We start from the raw sequence: 18,876 nt of genomic DNA, 5'->3' as shown, positions 1-18,876 counted from the left end.
CTATGCTTTCTTTTGACCATAACCAGAAAAGTGTGTTTAAATGAACATGAAATTCCATCACTAAAGCACTGTACTGTGCAGGCCAAGCTATCAGTCCAATCTTAGGAGCCACTAATAATACCCTATTGTGTTACTGTGGTCTTCCAGGTTATCATTAAGGAATCTTTGCTCCCAGTTGAACAAACATGATGTTTCACTAAATATACATACATACACACATCCATATATGCATACACACACACAAACACACACACAGACACACAAGGTTCCCACCAAGACAGAGTGGCATCTTTCTTGAGAATAAAAATGAGCTGAAGCTTTCATCTTGTCAAAATGATGAGAGACTCAGTCCCCAGGAAAGAAGGTAGTGGAAGGGGTAGGTAAAAGGATATTTGATTGCCATCAGTTGGTCTCAATTTGGGGGTATTGCTCTCGCAAGCTGGAAGAAGCAATATGTTGCTTGAATCATGGGTATTCCTACATCTTGTTGGGTGCACAACAGCAGCAACTCCCCACCAATAAATCATTTCTTAAGAATCATCGCAGCACAGAAGAGAGGCCAGTAAACCCATTCCTAGACTTTCTATAGCTACTTAATAAGAGGTCATATTTAAAGTAATATGAGACATAAGGTTAATCTTGGAAGATCTAAGCACCAGTCCTCACTCTGATACTATCTATGTGACTGTGGGTAAGTCACTTAACTCTATGGTGCCCATGCAACTCTGTAGGAGTTGCTTATCTGTCTGTACTAATGGAAGGATTTTCCTAATTAGAAGTTTCCCATAACAATGAAATCATAGGTCTGGACTTTAAAAAAAAAAAAAGTGTTTTAAGGTCTATGGAGCACTTCCCTAACAAAAACCCATGTTATACAAGCAGTGAAAGTATTTTTGTCTCTGTTTTATGAATAAGAAAACGGGCTGAGAGAGATTTGCTGTGACTTGCCCAAGGTCACCTGGATAGTAAGTATCGGATGTGGGATCTGAGCCGAGGTCTTTAATTCCAAGTCCGCAAACTATCCGCTGCACCATTCTGTATCTCTTGGCTCTTTGACCCAACTGATCCTCTGGCCAAAGCACATAAAATTTAGAAACAGAGCTACAATCCAGACAGGCAAGAAGGAGCCACAAGCAAAGGATGGGCTAAGCCAGGTTGAGTTGAAACAATGTGCATAGTCAGAAAAGCAAAGCATTTGGAGCCAGAAGGATAAATCTCTTCCTTCTTACTCATATCATTTTGGGTAAGCAATTTTACCTTTTTCAGCCTCAGTTACATCATCTGTAAAATGAGGAGAAAGTGTTGGGCTAGATCAGTAGTGTCAAACTCAAATAGAGGCAGATCTCTGTTCATACTGACTTAGGAAACCATGAATTAATATCATCTTTGTTGTATTTTGTTTAATATTCTTCAATTACATTTTAATCTGCTTTAGGCCATCCTTAGGAGTTTTTAAGGTTTTAAAATTGTCACCCCTTGACTAGGTACTCTTTAAGGTGCCTTTCCAAACCCAGATCTTAAAATTCTAAGCTTCAGTTCTAGGCATGTGGTACATATCATCAAACTACCCTCTCTTTGTTTGATGTGTTGTCCAGGAGGACACAAATCAAGTTCTGATGATTTCACATATTTGGGCAGAATCTAATTCCCTACCTTCCCCAGTACTAGAATTCTAGAAATAACATACTTTAGGGTTCTTTCTTGAGGTGCCATGTTAACATTCATCTGACTACCAGGGGGTGGCTTGCTGGATAGAGTGCTAGATATGGAACCAGGAAGACCCGAGTTCAAATTCTGCCCCAGATTGTGTGATCCTGAGCAAGTTACTTCCAATTCTTTGAGCCTCAGTTTCCTCAACTATAAAATATGAATAAAATAATAGCACCTACCTTACAAAGTTATTGTGAGGATTAAGTAAGATAGCATAGGAAGTGTTTGTTAAACTTTAAAGTATTATAAAAATGCTAGAATATTTAATAATATTATGCATACATATTTTATAGAAATTTTAATATACTATGTTTCATATATTTTAATATATTTTATAGTGGTAGAAACTGAGGCAAAGAAGGGAGAAATAAAGCATATAGATTATAAGTAGCAAAGCTGAGATTTGAACTCAGGTCTTTCTGACTCCAAATCTGGCTCTTTTTTTTTTCCATGCCATGTGTCTTTCATTCTTGCTTTTTGAGTTTATGACTTGATTTGTCTCCCTGAATCACTTATCCTGTTCAAATGTCAATATGAGTCCAATGTGAATGAGCATCTCCCTATGGAATGGAAACTTCAGAATTTAGGACACAAAGAAGGAGAAGCCCTGAGCCCCAGCTAGGTTTTGTGAAGGACAAGAACCCAGGGAAGGGCTTTGAGGTGCAGCCAATGGAATCTGCAAGCTGGTGCTCTCTGTGGCTGGAAGAAACAAAAGAAATTCCATTTCTCAGTAGAAGAGCATGTTTTCAGGATTTAGCCTCTCATAAATCTTCCAGAAAGAGCTCTCACTTTTCAGTTGGACAATCCAAAGTTCAAAACAGTTTTTATGGGAGAAAGAAAAAAACATATACCTTAACCCAAAACACACATGTATGTATGTATGTGTGTATGCATGCATGCAAGCACATACACACATACATGTATATATTCATATATCTGTATATATACAGGGCTATTGAAAATCACATTTGAAGTGTAGTTGGCCAGCTTGTTTTTTTCAGGGCTCTTTTAAAAAACTATTTCCAAGTTCCCAAATACTTTCCAGCCTCTAAAATTCATTTCACTACCATGGCAAGTGGCTTTCCTGATATTAGCAAATGGACAGATCTTCCAATGAGTTTAGGCTTCCTTATGAATAAGAATCCTTTTCTTCTTCACTGTTGTTAGTAGATGTTCCAGCACTTCTTGAAGTGACTGAGGCTTTGCCATGGGTTAAAGTTTGGGAAATGTTTAATTATTTGGACTTTCTATCTTGTTGGAGTTAAATTCCATTACGTTCATATTAGTCATGAAATCAAGACTTCCTCATGGGACCTTCTGCCCCTACGATGGCCTCATGTTAGTTAAAAAGCAAACATATGCACGGCTCCTTTATCTTTACTACCTTTTCTCCATTAAATGTGCATTATATTGCTGGAGACAAAGGTAGCATATTACGGGAGAAGCTCTGGATGTGAAGTCAGGATCGAGATGTGAAGCTTAGCTTTGTTACAAGCAGTACAATGTGAGTTTGGGCAAGTAACATTCCCTCACTCTGCCTCAGTTTCCTCTTTTTTAAAATAAGGAGGTTGAGCTAGATCGTCTCTAAGGTATAGTCTCTCCTCTAAATCTTTTATCTGATGATTCTCTTTCTGCTTCCAACTACCTCAGATCCAAGAGCATCTGACTAGGTAGCACCTAGGTGGTGCAGTGAATCAAGCACTGGGCCTGGAATCAAGACAGTCCTGAGTTCAAATAGGACTTCAAATACTCATTAGCTGTTGCTTAAATTCCATCTGCCTCAGTTTTCTCAACTGTACAATAAGGATGATAATTATAGCGCCTATTTCCCAAAATTGTTGTGAAATAAGATAGTATTTGTAAAGCATTTAGCACAGTGTTCGGCACATAGTAGGTACTTAATAAATGCTTATTCCCTTCTTTTTCCAACAAATGAGATCTTTATAAAGTACATGGCACATAGAAGGAGCTTAATAACTGCTTGCTCTCATAATTCCTTCTTTCCTCTTCCCCTTCGAAATTCTTTATGTTTCACTGTCTTTTAGGAGAATAAGGGGGTTGGATTAAAGGATTTCTAAAGTCCTTTATCATCTCTAAAAGAAATAAGTCATAACTGATAGGAAAAATCAATTCAGCCCTTCAGAATATCTTCATTTTACAGAATGTAGACCTGGAGGGGAATAAAAGGTCCTCCTTGTACAATTTGTTCCTTTTATGGATGAGGAAACTGAGGCAGAAAAAGAGGAGTGATTTTTCCAAGACTGCTGAGGTAGTGAACAGCAGAGCTCAGATATCAACAATATTTACACTTCTTGAAGTAGAAGAGTTGTCATTATCAACAAGCATCTCACCCTGAGCATGTGCATGAACAGAGAGAGAGAGAGAGAAAGCGCACACCAAACCCTTACAGCAGAAAAGTGTTTAAAGGTAGCCCTTTAAAACCCCCCTGTTACTGGAGAGAGTCATCCTCTCTGGGGGAATGAGGATTGGCACTTGGGAGAGAAGGATGCTTAGAAATCCCAGTTTTTCCCTTTGCAGATTCTAAGGCAGTGGTGGAAGCTGAACAGCAGACAAGTCCTAACAAAGGCTCACAAAAGAAGGTCGGGGCAATTCCCCTGGAACCAGCTACAGCCACATTTAGCCTGCTATTGTGAAGGATGCTAAGGTATCCATCAGGGCTCAGCCCAGGCTTGAGACTTTCAGGTCCCAAACTTTTGGATGCATTACCAACTGTCCAAAAAATAAAGGGAAATTGTGAGTGTTTTCCAGAGTGCAGGGGACTCTTAGCCTGTACCCTGAAAATGGGTCAAATATCAATGCTTCTGCAAGCAAAACAACCAAAGCCACTTACTTGTCTAAAATGAAGTATAGGTCAAATCCTCCATAGCAGGCAGGACCCCCATTCTCCCTATTTCCACCTTGTCCAGCACAAACAAGCACAAAAGTAGCTAAAGAGAGACACTTGAAGCCAATCCTAAGGGCTCTTTGCTCCACAATTGCCATTATATCCAGAGAAGGGGGAAGAATTGTCTTCAGAAAGGTCTTGGAATCTTCTCACAAATAAGCCATTCAAAGTTCCCCTCTGCTTTTTGCTGCTTCTTTTTGCTTTCTGAAACTCCCCTGGAAGCAATTGTCTGGAAGAGTTCAAGGTTTTCCTCCTTCTTTCCCCTGCAATTCTGTTTCTCGGTTTCAGATTTCAGGATTCACAATACTGTATTTCACTTTTTTTTTTTTAAAGGGACTTCTCATGACTTTGGATGGTTAAGAGCTCAGAAAACAAAAAGGTCTCTGAGTTTTGCCATGGGAGATTCTAACTCCTGACAATTCTTTGTCTCAGATTGAAAATAAATGGGGTGGGTTTTAAAAATTGTTCTTGGAAAGGAGAATTCTTTCTTTATTTGCCCCCTTTCTCCCTCCACCCTTTTAATTTAACTTGATTTTTCCAGTTTAAAAAAAGACAGCGCCTGCCATCTAGTGGTAATGAATGGATAAAGCAAGCTTTGTCTTCCACTAGAATTGGGTCTGTCTGGCATGCTTTCTGCAAACAAAGTTCTTGCTGAATTCTGGTCTGTTACCTGGAAGTTGTGGGAGGTGGGATACACAATTCGAGGATCACAGAAGTGATCCTATTATTCTTGGATATTAGCTAGTCACAGAGAGAATTTGGAGTTAGAGAAACTGGTCTTCAACTCTACTTAAATACAAAAGAAAAAATATTGAGAAAAAAAAAAGACCTGTTCTAAATTCTAAGGCTTCAGTGATAATCCTGGTTCTACTATTTACATAACTCTGGGCAAGATATATCGTCTTTTTACAAGGGGACCATCTTCATAACCCCATTTAGGATTTTCTTGGCAAAGATACTAGAGTGGTTTGTCATTTTCTTTTCCAGCTCATTGACAGATGAGGAAACTGAGGCAAACAGAGTTAAGTGACTTTACTTGTCCCAGGTCACAAAGCAGATTTGACAACTCAGGAAGAACAGTCTTCTTGACTGCAGGTGCAGAACTCTATCCACTTGCCACCTAGCTGCCCCTTAGTTTCTCATTATAAAATGAAGAAGTTGAATGAACTGATGTCTAATGTCTCAGTTCCAAATCCTCTGACCGTTCGAACCCCTTATGTCCATTAAAGAATCCAACACTTTATTAGTCCAAATTATCAAATTATCACTGAGCTGTCTATGCTCTTTGTACAGACATCTTCAAAAATCACCAGGAAAAGGGCAAATCAGTTTCCAACTCCTATTGGAAGTAACACAGTTTCAGAGAGGAGGTGACAAATGAATAAAAGCCACCAAAAGCAGAACTGAGGAAAGGAAGTCCTACAAGTGTGGAAATCTGCAAATAGGTTAGTGTAAACTATATTTCAGGTTTAGTGGAGGATCGTCTCAACAAGCAAGCTCAGTCACTAATTCTTAGTTTTGGGGTGACCATGTAAAAGCTTTTGGGGAAGTTTTCTTCTGGCCGTATCTGACTCGTTGCTGGGAAGATGGTAATTCTAGATAAAAAGCAGTCCCCTTCTTGGTGGTGGGACTGGTGACCCAGTTAATGTACAAAACCCTCTCTCTTCCTTTCTGTTTTCCAATAGTCTTAATCTGCTTTGATCTGTTTCATAAGAGTTGGGTGAATGAGGGGCATCTGTCCCCATTCCTCCATCCCAGCATCTATGCAAACATGAACGCATGGCATCTAAATAAATCACAGGCCTAGCCCAAGCAAAGCTGAGCCTTGGTTTGTTCTGTCTCTTTCATGTTTCTTTTTTCCCAATCTTAGGCAAATGTGTACCTATCCCATCATGTACATGTCCAGAATTGGAGGTAACCTTGTGAAATTGAGAGGTCTGGAGGTCCTAGATCTCACAGGTCAGTCAAATGACAGCATAGGAGAAATCCTCAGCAATCTGAATAGCCCTCCTGAGAGGAGAGCCACTACTACCATGAGAACTAGCCCAACTCTAACTGTTTTGTCTGTAGATATGCACTAGGAGTTGTTTGGACAGCACAGAGCAGATGTGGAATATAAAAGGTCTAATTCACAGTTCTGCAAACTGATTTACATTCAGATAAGTTTTAAGTATCACACTCCCTTCTACCCACTAAAGATTGTAACAGTAGTTTCAATGTGTTACTGAATCTTCTTCTCTGAATGGAAACTTAGGAATCTTCAGCATCTCCTGCCTATGTAGAAATAAATTATCCATCCTACATCTGATTCACATTGTACAGTGAGCATCTTTTCCTACTCCTCATTTTTTTGAAAGGTCCTGGATATGGGACAATAAGTGAAACTTTTCTTGAAGGGCTCAAGTAGGAGGAGTTTAAGGAACTGAAATAGTGTGAAAACAGGACTAGGGAACCTAACTTCTGTCCTTGGAGGTGGGCTGTACCTGTGTTGAACAGATCAAAACAGATGCCAGGAAAAAGCTGAGATATTGTTACTCAAACTAAAAGGGTGTAACAGTCTGTCAGTGTAGCAAAAAGTAGCCTGAGTTTCTCCAGACTACTTCAGATAGATGTAGGAAACACACCAGACCAAATTGTGATTGGAAAATTCAAGAAAAAATTTAGAGTGAGTCACTTGTCTAGGTCTACACTGGAGACAGACAGACAGAGAGGTCTGTGAATACTAGGGAATAGACTCTGGCCAGGACCATGCAGAATGAATCATTCAAATGCCCAGGAATAGAGTAGGACAATGTCCCAGACGCATACTGGGCCACATTCTCACGCAGAGTATAAGAACAGGTGCCAATTGTCAACTTTTTCTGCTTGCTACCTAATTCTGGGCTACAGATCCAGGGTGGACTGAGGAAGACACAAGAGCAACAGGCAAGGAGTGGTAACAGGTCCTCCCTAAACTGTATACCAAGCAAACACCAAGTACAGTGGTAAGCAGAAAATGTGTGGATTTAACCTCAGGATTAGAGTAGAATCTCAGTTCCAGCTTCTAACCCAATCTGAAGCCTGCAAAGGAATGACTGGAACAAGAATCACAGATCAAAGGGAAGTTTATATTCTATCCTTTGGAACTGACAGGGCTTTTAGCTGAGTCCAGCAGCAGTCTACTGTTGCTTAGTTCTAAACCTAGGTCAGAAACTTACAGATTTCCTACTAGGGGAGCAGTGATCAGATTATGCCCAGACCAGACCATGTTTGGAGTACTGAAATTTTGCATATCCATAGCTTGCACTGCCCCTGAATAACAAAACATTCAATATCCCCAAGAAAGAAGCAACAGGACCAATCCAGGATAAATCCTTTCAGAACTAGAGAGCCTAGCCCTAACATAAAGTTAAAAAAAAAAAAAAAAGGCTGGAGAAATTAGCAAAACAAAAAGAATCTCACCATAAAATGTTATTATGGGGATAAGGATGTTCAAGACACAAATCCAAAAGAACACAATGACTCCAAAAAATCTACAAAGCCTTGAAGAAAAATCACATTTGGGGCACAAATTCAATTAGAATTACTGGAAAAGATAAAGCAAGCATTTTTTAAAAGGAGTTAATTTTTTTTAGTAAAATGAACGCTAAAGAAAAAATTGGAAAAGAGACCTATTGAAGAATGGACTCTACTCCCCAGTCCTTCCATCCCTCCACTCCTCTCAGTGCCACAAGATTGACATTTTTCTTGGACTGTGATGGTAGCAAGGAACACAGTATCAGAGAGGATGGGAATACTTCTGGCCATAGCAGAGCTCAGCCAGAGAACTGAGAAACAGAAGATGCTAAGGCAGTACAGGTGTGGGGGAGAAGCTGTCTGGCACCTACTAATCCTGAGGAAAGAGCCCAGTATCCAGCTGGAGTTGATTCTGTTCCCTTAGAAATTACCTAGGGCAGACCTGCTGATGAACCATAAAATTGCCCATCCTGGAAGGTGACTGAGACAGCTTTGAGATCCAACCCCTCAGGGAAACTGCCATCAAAGAGAAGTCAGAAAGTAAGGAACAGGGGAAAATAAAGAAAAAAAAATGAAATTATCAAAGATGGAAGGAAAAAGAAAGGTCAGTTAAAGACCCTGAAAACAAGCAGATAAAGCAACAAGGAAAACAGTAATACCAGAAGAGAAAATGGCCTCCAGATTAGGGAAAAGAGTCCAGGTATTTATGAATAAGTACTATGGGGCAAAGAAAACGAATCAATTCCTAATAAGACAGATTACCCTGTGAATTCCCAAGAGTGCATGGAACCACATCGGAATGCTCCTGAATGGTTTAAAAGAGAAATAAGAATTATGAAAAGCAGAATTTATAGCCAACACAGCAGAAATCATTAGCAAAACATAAACTTGAATCCATGGCAGCAGGTCTCATCAAGGAAACAAAAGAGAAGACAATTGATTGGGAATGCAAATACATGAAAATAGAGGATAATCTGGAAGAAAAGAAGCAAAAAGCAATAACATTTTTAAAAAGCATGGTATCTGTGTAAGAACATTGATCTGGAAAACAGGATGTATAGAGATAACTTAAGGATTATAGATATCCCAGAAGGACACATGTCAAAAAACCTAAATACCATTATACAAGAAATAATGCAAGAGAACTCCCCAGAAATTCTGAACCCAGAATATAAAGTGTGGATCAAAAGAATCCACAGATCACCTCCAGAAAAACAGCAGCAAAACTATGTTAAACTCTTCGAGTGTGTACATGGGTTCAACCCTCCGTTGTCAGTTTCAGATAAGAGTAAGGTTCATGTGATGCCTCTTCCTTCTTAGCCCTTCCTCTATGTTTGTATTTTATTTTTTCTACATGACCCCATTAATAATAAATATCAAGTTTCTCCCACTTTTTCCTCCTTTCTACATTAGTGTATTTCTGTTACTTTCCCTTCTCTTTCCCCTCAGAACAGAATTAATCTTCCCCTTGGTCCTCTGTTTTTTCTTATTTAACTCCCTTAATATATTTTGAATACATCAAAGTTCTTATGGGACCCTTGTTTCCAATCTGCCTATAAGAATGTAAGTACTTCATCATCATATACCTCTTTCAATTGGTCAAAAAAAAATCTGCCTTTCTAGGTCACTCTCAATGCTTATGTTTTCATTTCAAAGTTCCTATTCAGCTCCAGTCTTTTCATCAGAAATGCTTGAAGATCCTCTATTCCATTTAATATCCATTTTTCTCATTGTAGGATTTTACTCAGATTTACAGGGTAAATTATTCTTGGTTTTAAAATCCATACTTTTTGCCTTTTGGAATATTATAATCCAAGTTCTCTTGTTTATACTAGAAGGTGCCAGATCTTGTATGATTCTACCTGTCTTCTCTTTTTTTCTTTTCTGGATGTTTTAAGACTTTTCTCTTTGATATGGGAGCACTAGATTTTGACTGTAACATTCTAGAGATTGCTTCTTTTTTTTGTCTCCAGGAAATAATAGATGATTTTTTTTTCACTCTTGACTTTTTCATTGGCTTCAAAAAATCTGTGTAGTTTTTTCATTGATCAATTTTCAAAATAAATGTTGTGCTTTAAAAAAAAACATAGTTTTCAGGGCATCCAATTATTATCTTATTGTCTCTCCTTGATTTGTTTCCCCAGATCATTTTTTATTCTAGATATTTTATGTTTCTTTTTTCTAGCCTTTTGATTTTGTTTCATTATTTCTTGATGTTTTGTGGAGTTATTGATTTGTTTTGTCTATTCTAGTTTTCATGGATTCCATTTCTTGATTATGGCTTACACTTTCTTTTCTAGAAAATTTATTCTCCTTCTAATTCTTTCCTCTGGAGCTTTTTTCATTTTTTTTAATCTTACTTCATTTCTTCTAGGTATTTCTGTTGTTTTTGTGTAAACTCCTTTCCTCCACTTTGAGTTATTGTTTATAGTTGTTACAAAATTACTTACTCCTTCCTTTGGGGAGTCTCTAGATCAATAATTTTTATACTAGTCTCTCTAGCTTTAGTTCCTGAATTGAGGCTTTATGCCTGAGCCAGGTTCTGCTTCTTGATATACTTTTTAATCAAAGTGGTCAGTAGGCTCTGCTTGGTCTCACCCTGGGTCCCCTTAGTTTCCGTTTTCATGGAATCACCTCAACTCCCTAGTTTAAGTCCTTTGGATTGTTCAGATCACTAGATGTCTAGGGTCCTCCACAGCATCTCAGGATGGAGTGTTAGGTACCTAAGAGTCTCTGGACACAAGATGTCTCCATGTATGCACTATCATGCAAGGCTGGTCTCTGTGTCACTGGAGGTTTCCAAGGTCCCCACACTGAGCTTTCTGATCATTCTGGAGTTTTCAGGGTAGAGAGGTTCCTCTGCTGTTTCCACCTTTAGACACAGAATCCAGCAGGCAATAAGATAATAATACATGGCTTTGGTCTTTTATTCATCTTGCTGAAAGGCCAGAGTTATTTGCCTGTGCTATGCTGGAAGCCCCAGGCTTTTGCCTGACCCTTTTTTTCTCCTGACCCTTTTTTTTTTTTTGCATTTTGGTGATAGAGGTCTCTTACTATAGTTTCACAGTTCATTATTCAATCTATATAAATTTCAGAATTTTGTTGGAATTAGGTATGTGGAAGCTGGGCAATCTGCCTCCCATTCAGGAAATCACCTTGGCTAGAAGAATCCATAATAAATCCCTTCATAGTAGTTACAACTCAAGTGATGGAATCCTTCCTCAGATTTTTTTCTATGTTTCATGAATACTAGTTTTCCATTTCTTGGTACATAACTCATCTTAGACCGTTAACCATTTCTTAGTACATAACTCATCTCCTTCTTCATTAATGTATTTCCTTAATTATGTTGGCAGCATGGCATAGTGGAAAGAACACTGGTTTTAGAGTCAAATAATCCACATTCAAATAGCTCTGGTATTTACTATCTGTAAGACCTTAGTCAAGTCATTTAATCTCTAGGCTGGCCCAAACCTCCTATCTGTAAAAAAAAAAAAAAAGGTGGGGAGGGGTTTGAATAGATCATATGATTTTTGCTTCAAAGACACCTTGAAGATTATCTAACTAAATGATCTCTAATTTTTCTTCTTATTCTAAAGGCTATATATTTTATATTAAAAATCTTCTAAATGTAACAAAATCCTAAGCCTGCTTCTCAGGAGCACAGAGCTTAACAGCAGGGGTTGAAGGGGAGAAGAAGGTAGTTCAGTGCGTGGTTCCCATGCTATGTGTAAATAAGATCATCACCCTTTCTGGTTGCTATGGGAAAAGAGAAAGGACAACTATCCCAGTCTGATTGCTTTAAAAATACTGTCTGTTCAGCTACACAGTCAATGGAAAGAGGCCTCTTATACCCCTGTGGTAGGAAAACACAGAACGTCTTCTCTGAGAAACAGGGTGGCCCCATCTTAGGAGATCTGAGCATGTTCAGCAAAGTTCATTACAAAAACCAAACAAAACTTTGGTATAAGCACATGCTAGTTTCTTCAGATCCTGTCTCATCTGGTCTGCCCCATTCTAATGAGTTTCTGACTCATTCTAATAAGTTTCCCAGGAATTCATTACAAAGCACCTGTAGCAATTCACCACAGTTTTGGCATGGACTCTGAAGATAGCTATGCTTTTATCTTCAAACAAGGTTAAAGATTATTTTTGAAAGAAAGCTTAAACTCTGGATTTGGAACCCTTAAAGCTTTCTATTGGGAAGTAATAGTCTGGGATTTTAATAATTTGTTTTGGAATTGGAAGGTTCCCCATTTTGTTTGCAAAGGGACCTAGGAGGTGAGTTCAAGCCTCTATTAATATTCAACCCTTGTTCCTTTCCTTTCTTTATCTTCTGATGTAGATAATGCCTGAGTGGAATTCCTTTGTTTAATTTAACTGTACCCATTAATTTTTTTCAAAAATGTATTTATTTATTTTTAGTTCTAAATTCTCTCCATCTCTCCCCTCCCCCCACCCTAAGACACTGTGCATTCTGATTACCCCTTCTCCCAATCTGCTGTCCCTTCTGTAACACCTCTTCCTTTCCTTATCCCTATCTCCTTTATTTTCTTGTAGGGCAAGATAGATTTCTATATCCCATTACCTAGTTGCATGTAAAAACAATTTTTAACATTCATTTCTAAAACTTTAAGTTCCAACTTCCCTCCCTTCCTTCTCTTCCCTCCCTCTCCACCATCCCTACCGAGAAGGCAAGCAATTCAGTATAGGTTATACCTGTGTAGTTATGCAAAAGATTCATAATAGTCAGGTTGTAAAAGACTAACTATATTTCCCCCAATCCTATCCTGTCCCCATTTATTCTCTTCTCTCTTTTGATGTTGTCTCTCTCCAAAAGCATTTACTTCTAATTACCTCCTCCTCCCATTTTCTCTCCCTTCTGTCATTCCCATCATTCCCCACTTATCCCCTTCTCCTCTACTTTCCTGTAGTGTAAGATAAATTTTCATACCAAATTGAGTGTGCATGTTATTCCCTCCTTAAGCCAAAAGCTTCTCTTTTGCCCTCTCACCTCCCCTTTTTACCCCCTCCATTGAAAAAGTTTTCTCTTGCTTCTTTTATGAGAGAAATAATTTGCCCCATTCCATTTCTCTCTTTCTCCTCCCAATATATTCTCTCTCACCCCTTAATTTTATTTTTTTAGATATCATCCCTTCCTCTTTGACTCACCCTATACCCTCTATCTATGTGCATATAATCCCTCCAACTACCCAAATAGTGAGAAAAGTCTCAAGAGTTACAAATATTATCTTTCCATGTAGAAATGTAAACAGTTCCACTTAAGTTCCTTATGATTTTTCTTTCCTGTTTATCTTTTCATGCTTCTCTTGATTCTTGTATTTGAAAGTCAAATTTTCTACTCAGTTCTAGTCTTTTCATCAAGAATGCTTCAAAGTCCTCTATTTCATTGAATGACTATTTTTCCCCTGAAGTCTTATACTCTGTTTTACTGGGTAGGTGATTCTTGGTTTTAATCCTAGTTCCTTTGACTTCTGGAATATCATAGTCCCAGCCCTGTGATCCCTTAATGTAGAAATTGCTAGATCTTGTGTTATCCTGATTGTATTTCCACAATACCCAAATTATTTCTTTCTGGCAGCTTGCAATACTTTCTCCTTTACTTGGGAACTTTGGAATTTGGTTACAATATTCCTAGGAGGTTTTCTTTTCAGATCTCTTTCAAGAAGTGATTGGTGGATTCTTTCAATATTTATTATGCCCTCTGGTTCTAGAATATCAGGGCAATTTTCCTTGATAATTTCATGAAAGATGATGTCTAGGTTCTTTTTTTGATCATAGCTTTCAGGTAGTCCCATAATTTTTAAATTGTCTCTCCTGGATCTATTTTCCAGGTCAGTTGTTTTTCCAATGAGATATTTCACATTATCTTCCATTTTTTCATTCTTTTGGTTTTGTTTTGTGATTTCTTGGTTTCTCATAAAGTCATTAGCCTCCATCTGTTCCACTCTAATTTTAAAAGAACTGTTTTCTTCAGTGAGCTTTGGAACCTCCTTTTCCATTTGCTTTTTAAAGCATTCTTCTCCTCATTGGCTTTTTGACCCTCTTTTGCCAATTGAGTTAGCCTATTTTTCAAGGTGTTATTTTCTTCAGCATTTTTTGGGTCTCCTTTAGCAAGGTGTTGACCTGCTTTTCATGCTTTTCAGAGGTAGCAGTGGACTGGGGCTCCCCAAGCAGGCAGGAGCCTGGGTTCATTGTTGAAGGTCTCCACATAAACCCCCTGAGGGAACTGAGCCCTGCCCCAACCTGAGCACCTGAACTTAATCTCACACTGAATAGCAGCCCTGCCCTGCTGAAAGCCCTGAGGCTGGGAAGCAGCATTTGAATCTCGGACCCCAAGTGCTGGCTGGGTAGATCTGGAGGTGAGGTGAGGGTGGAGAGAACACTCAGAAGTCAAGTCACTGGCTGGGAAAATGCCCAGAAAAGGGAAAAAATATAAGACCATAGAAGGTTACTTTCTTGGGGAACAGATATCTCCTCCCTTCCTTTCAGATGAGGAAGAACAATGCTTACCATCAGGGAAAGACACAGAAGTCAAGGCTTCTGTATCCCAGCCCACTCAATGGGCTCAGGCCATGGAAGAGCTCAAAAACGATTTTGAAAATCCAGTTAGAGAGATGAAGGAAAAAGTGGGAAGAGAAATGAGAGAGATGCAAGAAAAGCATGAAAAGCAGGTCAACACCTTGCTAAAGGAGACCCAAAAAAATGCTGAAGAAAATAACACCTTGAAAAATAGGCTAACTCAATTGGCAAAAGAGGGTCAAAAAGCCAATGAGGAGAAGAATGCTTTAAAAAGCAAATGGAAAAGGAGGTTCCAAAGCTCACTGAAGAAAACAGTTCTTTTAAAATTAGAATGGAACAGATGGAGGCTAATGACTTTATGAGAAACCAAGAAATCACAAAACAAAACCAAAAGAATGAAAAAATGGAAGATAATGTGAAATATCTCATTGGAAAAACAACTGACCTGGAAAATAGATCCAGGAGAGACAATTTAAAAATTATGGGACTACCTGAAAGCCATGATCAAAAAAAGAGCCTAGACATCATCTTTCATGAAATTATCAAGGAAAACTGCCCTGAGATTCTAGAACCAGAGGGCAAAATAAGTATTCAAGGAATCCACCGATCACCGCCTGAAAGAGATCCAAAAAGAAAAACTCCTAGGAACATTGTGGCCAAATTCCAGAGTTCCCAGGTCAAGGAGAAAATATTGCAAGCAGCTAGAAAGAAACAATTCAAGTATTGTGGAAATACAATCAAGATAACACAAGATCTAGTAGCTTCTACGTTAAGAGATCAAAGGGCGTGAAATATGATATTCCAGAAGTCAAAGGAACTGGGACTAAAACCAAGAATCACCTACCCAGCAAAACTGAGTATGATACTTCAGGGGAAAAAATGGTCTTTCAATGAAATCAAGGACTTTCAAACATTCTTGATGAAAAGACCAGAGCTGAAAAGAAAATTTGACTTTCAAACACAAGAATGAAGAGAAGCATGAAAAGGTAGACAGCAAAGAGAAGTCATAAGGGACTTACTAAAGTTGAACTGTTTACATTCCTACGTGGAAAGAAAATATTTGTAACTCTTGAAACTTTTCAGTATCTGGGTCATTGGTGGGGTTACACACACACACACACACACACACACACACACGTGCACGCACACACAGAGACAAAGAGCACAGAGTAAATTGAATAGGATGGGATCATATCTTAAAAAAATGAAATCAAGCAGTGAGAGAAAAATATATTGGGAGAAGAAAGGGAGAAATGGAATGAGGCAAATTATCTCATAAAAGAGGCAAGTAAAAGACTTTTCAGCAGAGGGAAAAAGGGGGGAGGTGAGAGAAAAAACATGAAGCTTACTCTCATCACATTCGACTAAAGGAAGGAATAAAATGCACACTCATTTTGGTATGAAAACCTATCTTACAATACAGGAAAGTGGGGGATAAGAGGATAAGCAGGGTGGGGGGGGATGATGGAAGGGAGGGCAGTGGGAGGAGGGAGCAATTTGAAGTCAACACTTGGGGAGGGACAGGATCAAAAGAGAGAATAGAAGCAATGGGGGGCAGGATAGGATGGAGGGAGATATAGTTAGTCTTATACAACATGACTATTATGAAAGTCATTTGCAAAACTGCACAGATATGGCCTATATTGAATTGCTTGCCTTCCCAAAAGGAATGGGTGGGGAGGGAGGGATGAAGAGAAGTTGGAAGTCAAAGTTTTAGGAACAACTGTAGAGTACTGTTCTTGCTACTAGGAAATAAGAAATACAGGTAAAGGGGTATAGAAAGTTATCTGGTCCTATAGGACAAAAGAGAAGATAGGGACAAGGGAAGGGAGGGATGATAGAAGAGAGGGCAGATTGATGATAGGGGCAATTAGAATGCTCAGTGTTTTGGGGTGGGGGGAGGGGACAAATGGGGAGAAAATTTGGAACCCAAAATTTTGTGAAAATGAATGTTAAAAGTTAAATAAATAAATTTAAAAAATTTTTTTTGGTTATATATACCACCTGTTTACATTGTTTCATATATTAATAGGCAGAACTAGGAGGGACCTTGGAGATCATGTAGTTCAGATGTTCCTAACATTATTTGGACTACCACCTCCTTAAAAAATAACTCAGCACCCCCTTAGAAATATACTCTTTTTTTTAACCCTTTAACTTTTTAAAAAATTTACATCATTTCAAAAAATTTTTTTTGAAATGATGCATCTTAGATTCAATAATTTATTGTAAATTTGATTACACAACATTGCATCATGTAACCATATAGTATCATATTGTAAGCAAATCATTACACATATATATTCCTGCAGATACATACTAGACTTCCTGACAATGTGCAACACTCTCACCTGCCAACACTTCCTTTCTAAGATCGGTCTTGGCCTTAACTACTGGTTGGTTGTAACTTGCATTTTTGTGTGTCTATTTGGAAAATACTGTAATCACTATGACTTTTAACTCTGTTATACTAAAGATGAAACATGTATGAATGGATTTTCAAAATTCTTTTCTCTTTTTTCCCTTTCACTGCCTCCTTATTTTTATTCACTGCCCCCTAGTTGTACCCGAGGATACTACCACCCCCCTGAATTGTTCCAGCATCCCCTGGGGGTGGTAGTGCCCTCTTTGGGAACCTGTGGATTCTCGTCTATACTGTGCTCTCTTCATTTTGGGGATAAGGAAGTTGCACTTTTGGAGGCTTAAGTTACTTTGTGGCTACAAGTTGCAGAACTCAATTCAATTCCAGATCAGTCTTCAAATCTAATATCTTTTCTACTACTGAAAGCTCTTGGGTACTGCAGCTATGTGACACAGTGGATAGGGAGTCAGGACGACCTGAGTTCAAATCCATTCTCAGACACTTACTAACTGTGTAACTTTGGGCAAGTCACTTAACTCTGTTTGCCTCAGTTTCCTTATATGGAAAATGAGATGGAGAAGAAAATGGCAAACTGCTTCAGGATCTTTGCCAAGAAAACCCTGAATGAGGTCATAAAGAGTCAGACACAACTGAAATGACAGAACGATAACAATAAATTCAGAAAGCCAACACCTGGTAAGTCCAGGAGGCCTTGCTCATGCAGCCTCACTAAAAAGAAGAAAAAGTTCAATAGTTATATAAGCCCTTTAAGGTTCATTTAATTTCATTTAATTTAATAAGTACCATTTAACTAACCACTGGACTGAGACACTGGAGATATAAAGGGGAAAAAAGCAACACAGCCCATGTTTTTAAGGGCATATAATCAGGGGTGTACTGGAGCCAGCTCCAACAGGTCCACAAGAGCCAATGCTTGAATTTCCAGTGTGATCACTTACACCTCAGAAATTGACAAATGCTACGAATCAAGACTTGTTTTATTACTTTATTTGATTACCTAGAGTTTAAAACTTATGGAGAAAGTAATAATACAAGTAAAACTTAAAAATGTGTTCTGTGTACATTCTTTTTTCTTAGAGAGCTGGTTATTAAACATTTACCAGCACACATTCTGGAATTTTATAAAATGTTTTTATAAGTTTTTGGTTTTTTGCATAACTCTCTGAGATAGGTATTGAGATCAATTTTAACTGTGCTAGGATTTCTGGGAAACCTTGTCATACATTTCTACATCAAGATGGAAATTGTGCATGAAACAATGAGGAATGCATGTTCTGAAAAATTCTGATACCCATTCATCTTCTCTTGACCTTATTACAAAAAAATCTCTGGCTTCTTCTCATGCAGTCCTCACTCCCAATTCCTTTCTACAATGAGAAGGCACAGAGGAGCCAATAATCCCAGCTCAGTCATGTGAGGATGACTTGTCTATTGTGTGCTAAAGTTTAGTTCCGTTTTGTTTTCTCTAGTATTGTGCAACTACTAATTGGGAACCATAAAACAAGGTAACTTATTATTTAAAAAATATCAAGACTCTATAACTTTTTAAAAAAATTATTTGAATTCCAGGAAACATAGTTTTCGTTGGGGGTGGGGATAGAGGTAGGGCAGTGGAAAGTAGAAATTGCACTCCCCATGATCTGAATGATGTAGACATACCCTATAAAGATGTAGATGTAAATGTTGCCTCCACTCCTCCTCCTCATTTGGTTTTTCTTGGGTGAATGGGTAGTTTTGAGTAACTGTATTTCCTTAAAGAAGACCACTAGGTGGCGCCACAGTGCACAAAGTGCTAGGACTTGAGTCAGACTCATCTTCCTGAGTTCAAATCTGAATTCAG

At 38.4% G+C, this 18,876-nt stretch overlaps 1 protein-coding gene across 4 annotated transcripts in view; it reads right to left on the bottom strand.

Annotated features, from left to right (window-relative positions):
• ANTXR1 (ANTXR cell adhesion molecule 1) overlaps positions 1-5,068 on the bottom strand; it is a 308,995-nt gene extending 303,927 nt beyond the window's left edge. For 2 of the 4 annotated variants that reach the window (XR_011972695.1, XR_011972694.1), the window contains exon 1: positions 4,562-5,067. Coding sequence is in view for 2 of the 4 variants with exons in the window: in XM_072635321.1 (XP_072491422.1) it covers positions 4,562-4,713 (152 nt within the window). In the remaining 2 variants the exon portion in view is untranslated. Of the gene's footprint in view, positions 1-4,561 lie in introns of all 4 variants that reach the window. The other 2 variants (XM_072635321.1, XM_072635322.1) reach the window with 1 other exon arrangement.
• Positions 5,069-18,876: the final 13,808 nt, after the last annotated feature.

The sequence above is a fragment of the Notamacropus eugenii genome, chromosome 1 (genome assembly GCF_028372415.1).
Source record: "Notamacropus eugenii isolate mMacEug1 chromosome 1, mMacEug1.pri_v2, whole genome shotgun sequence".
Lineage (NCBI taxonomy): Eukaryota > Metazoa > Chordata > Mammalia > Diprotodontia > Macropodidae > Notamacropus > Notamacropus eugenii.
The sequence above is the reverse complement of the archived record's forward strand: the minus strand, read 5'-3'. Positions and strand labels throughout refer to the sequence as shown.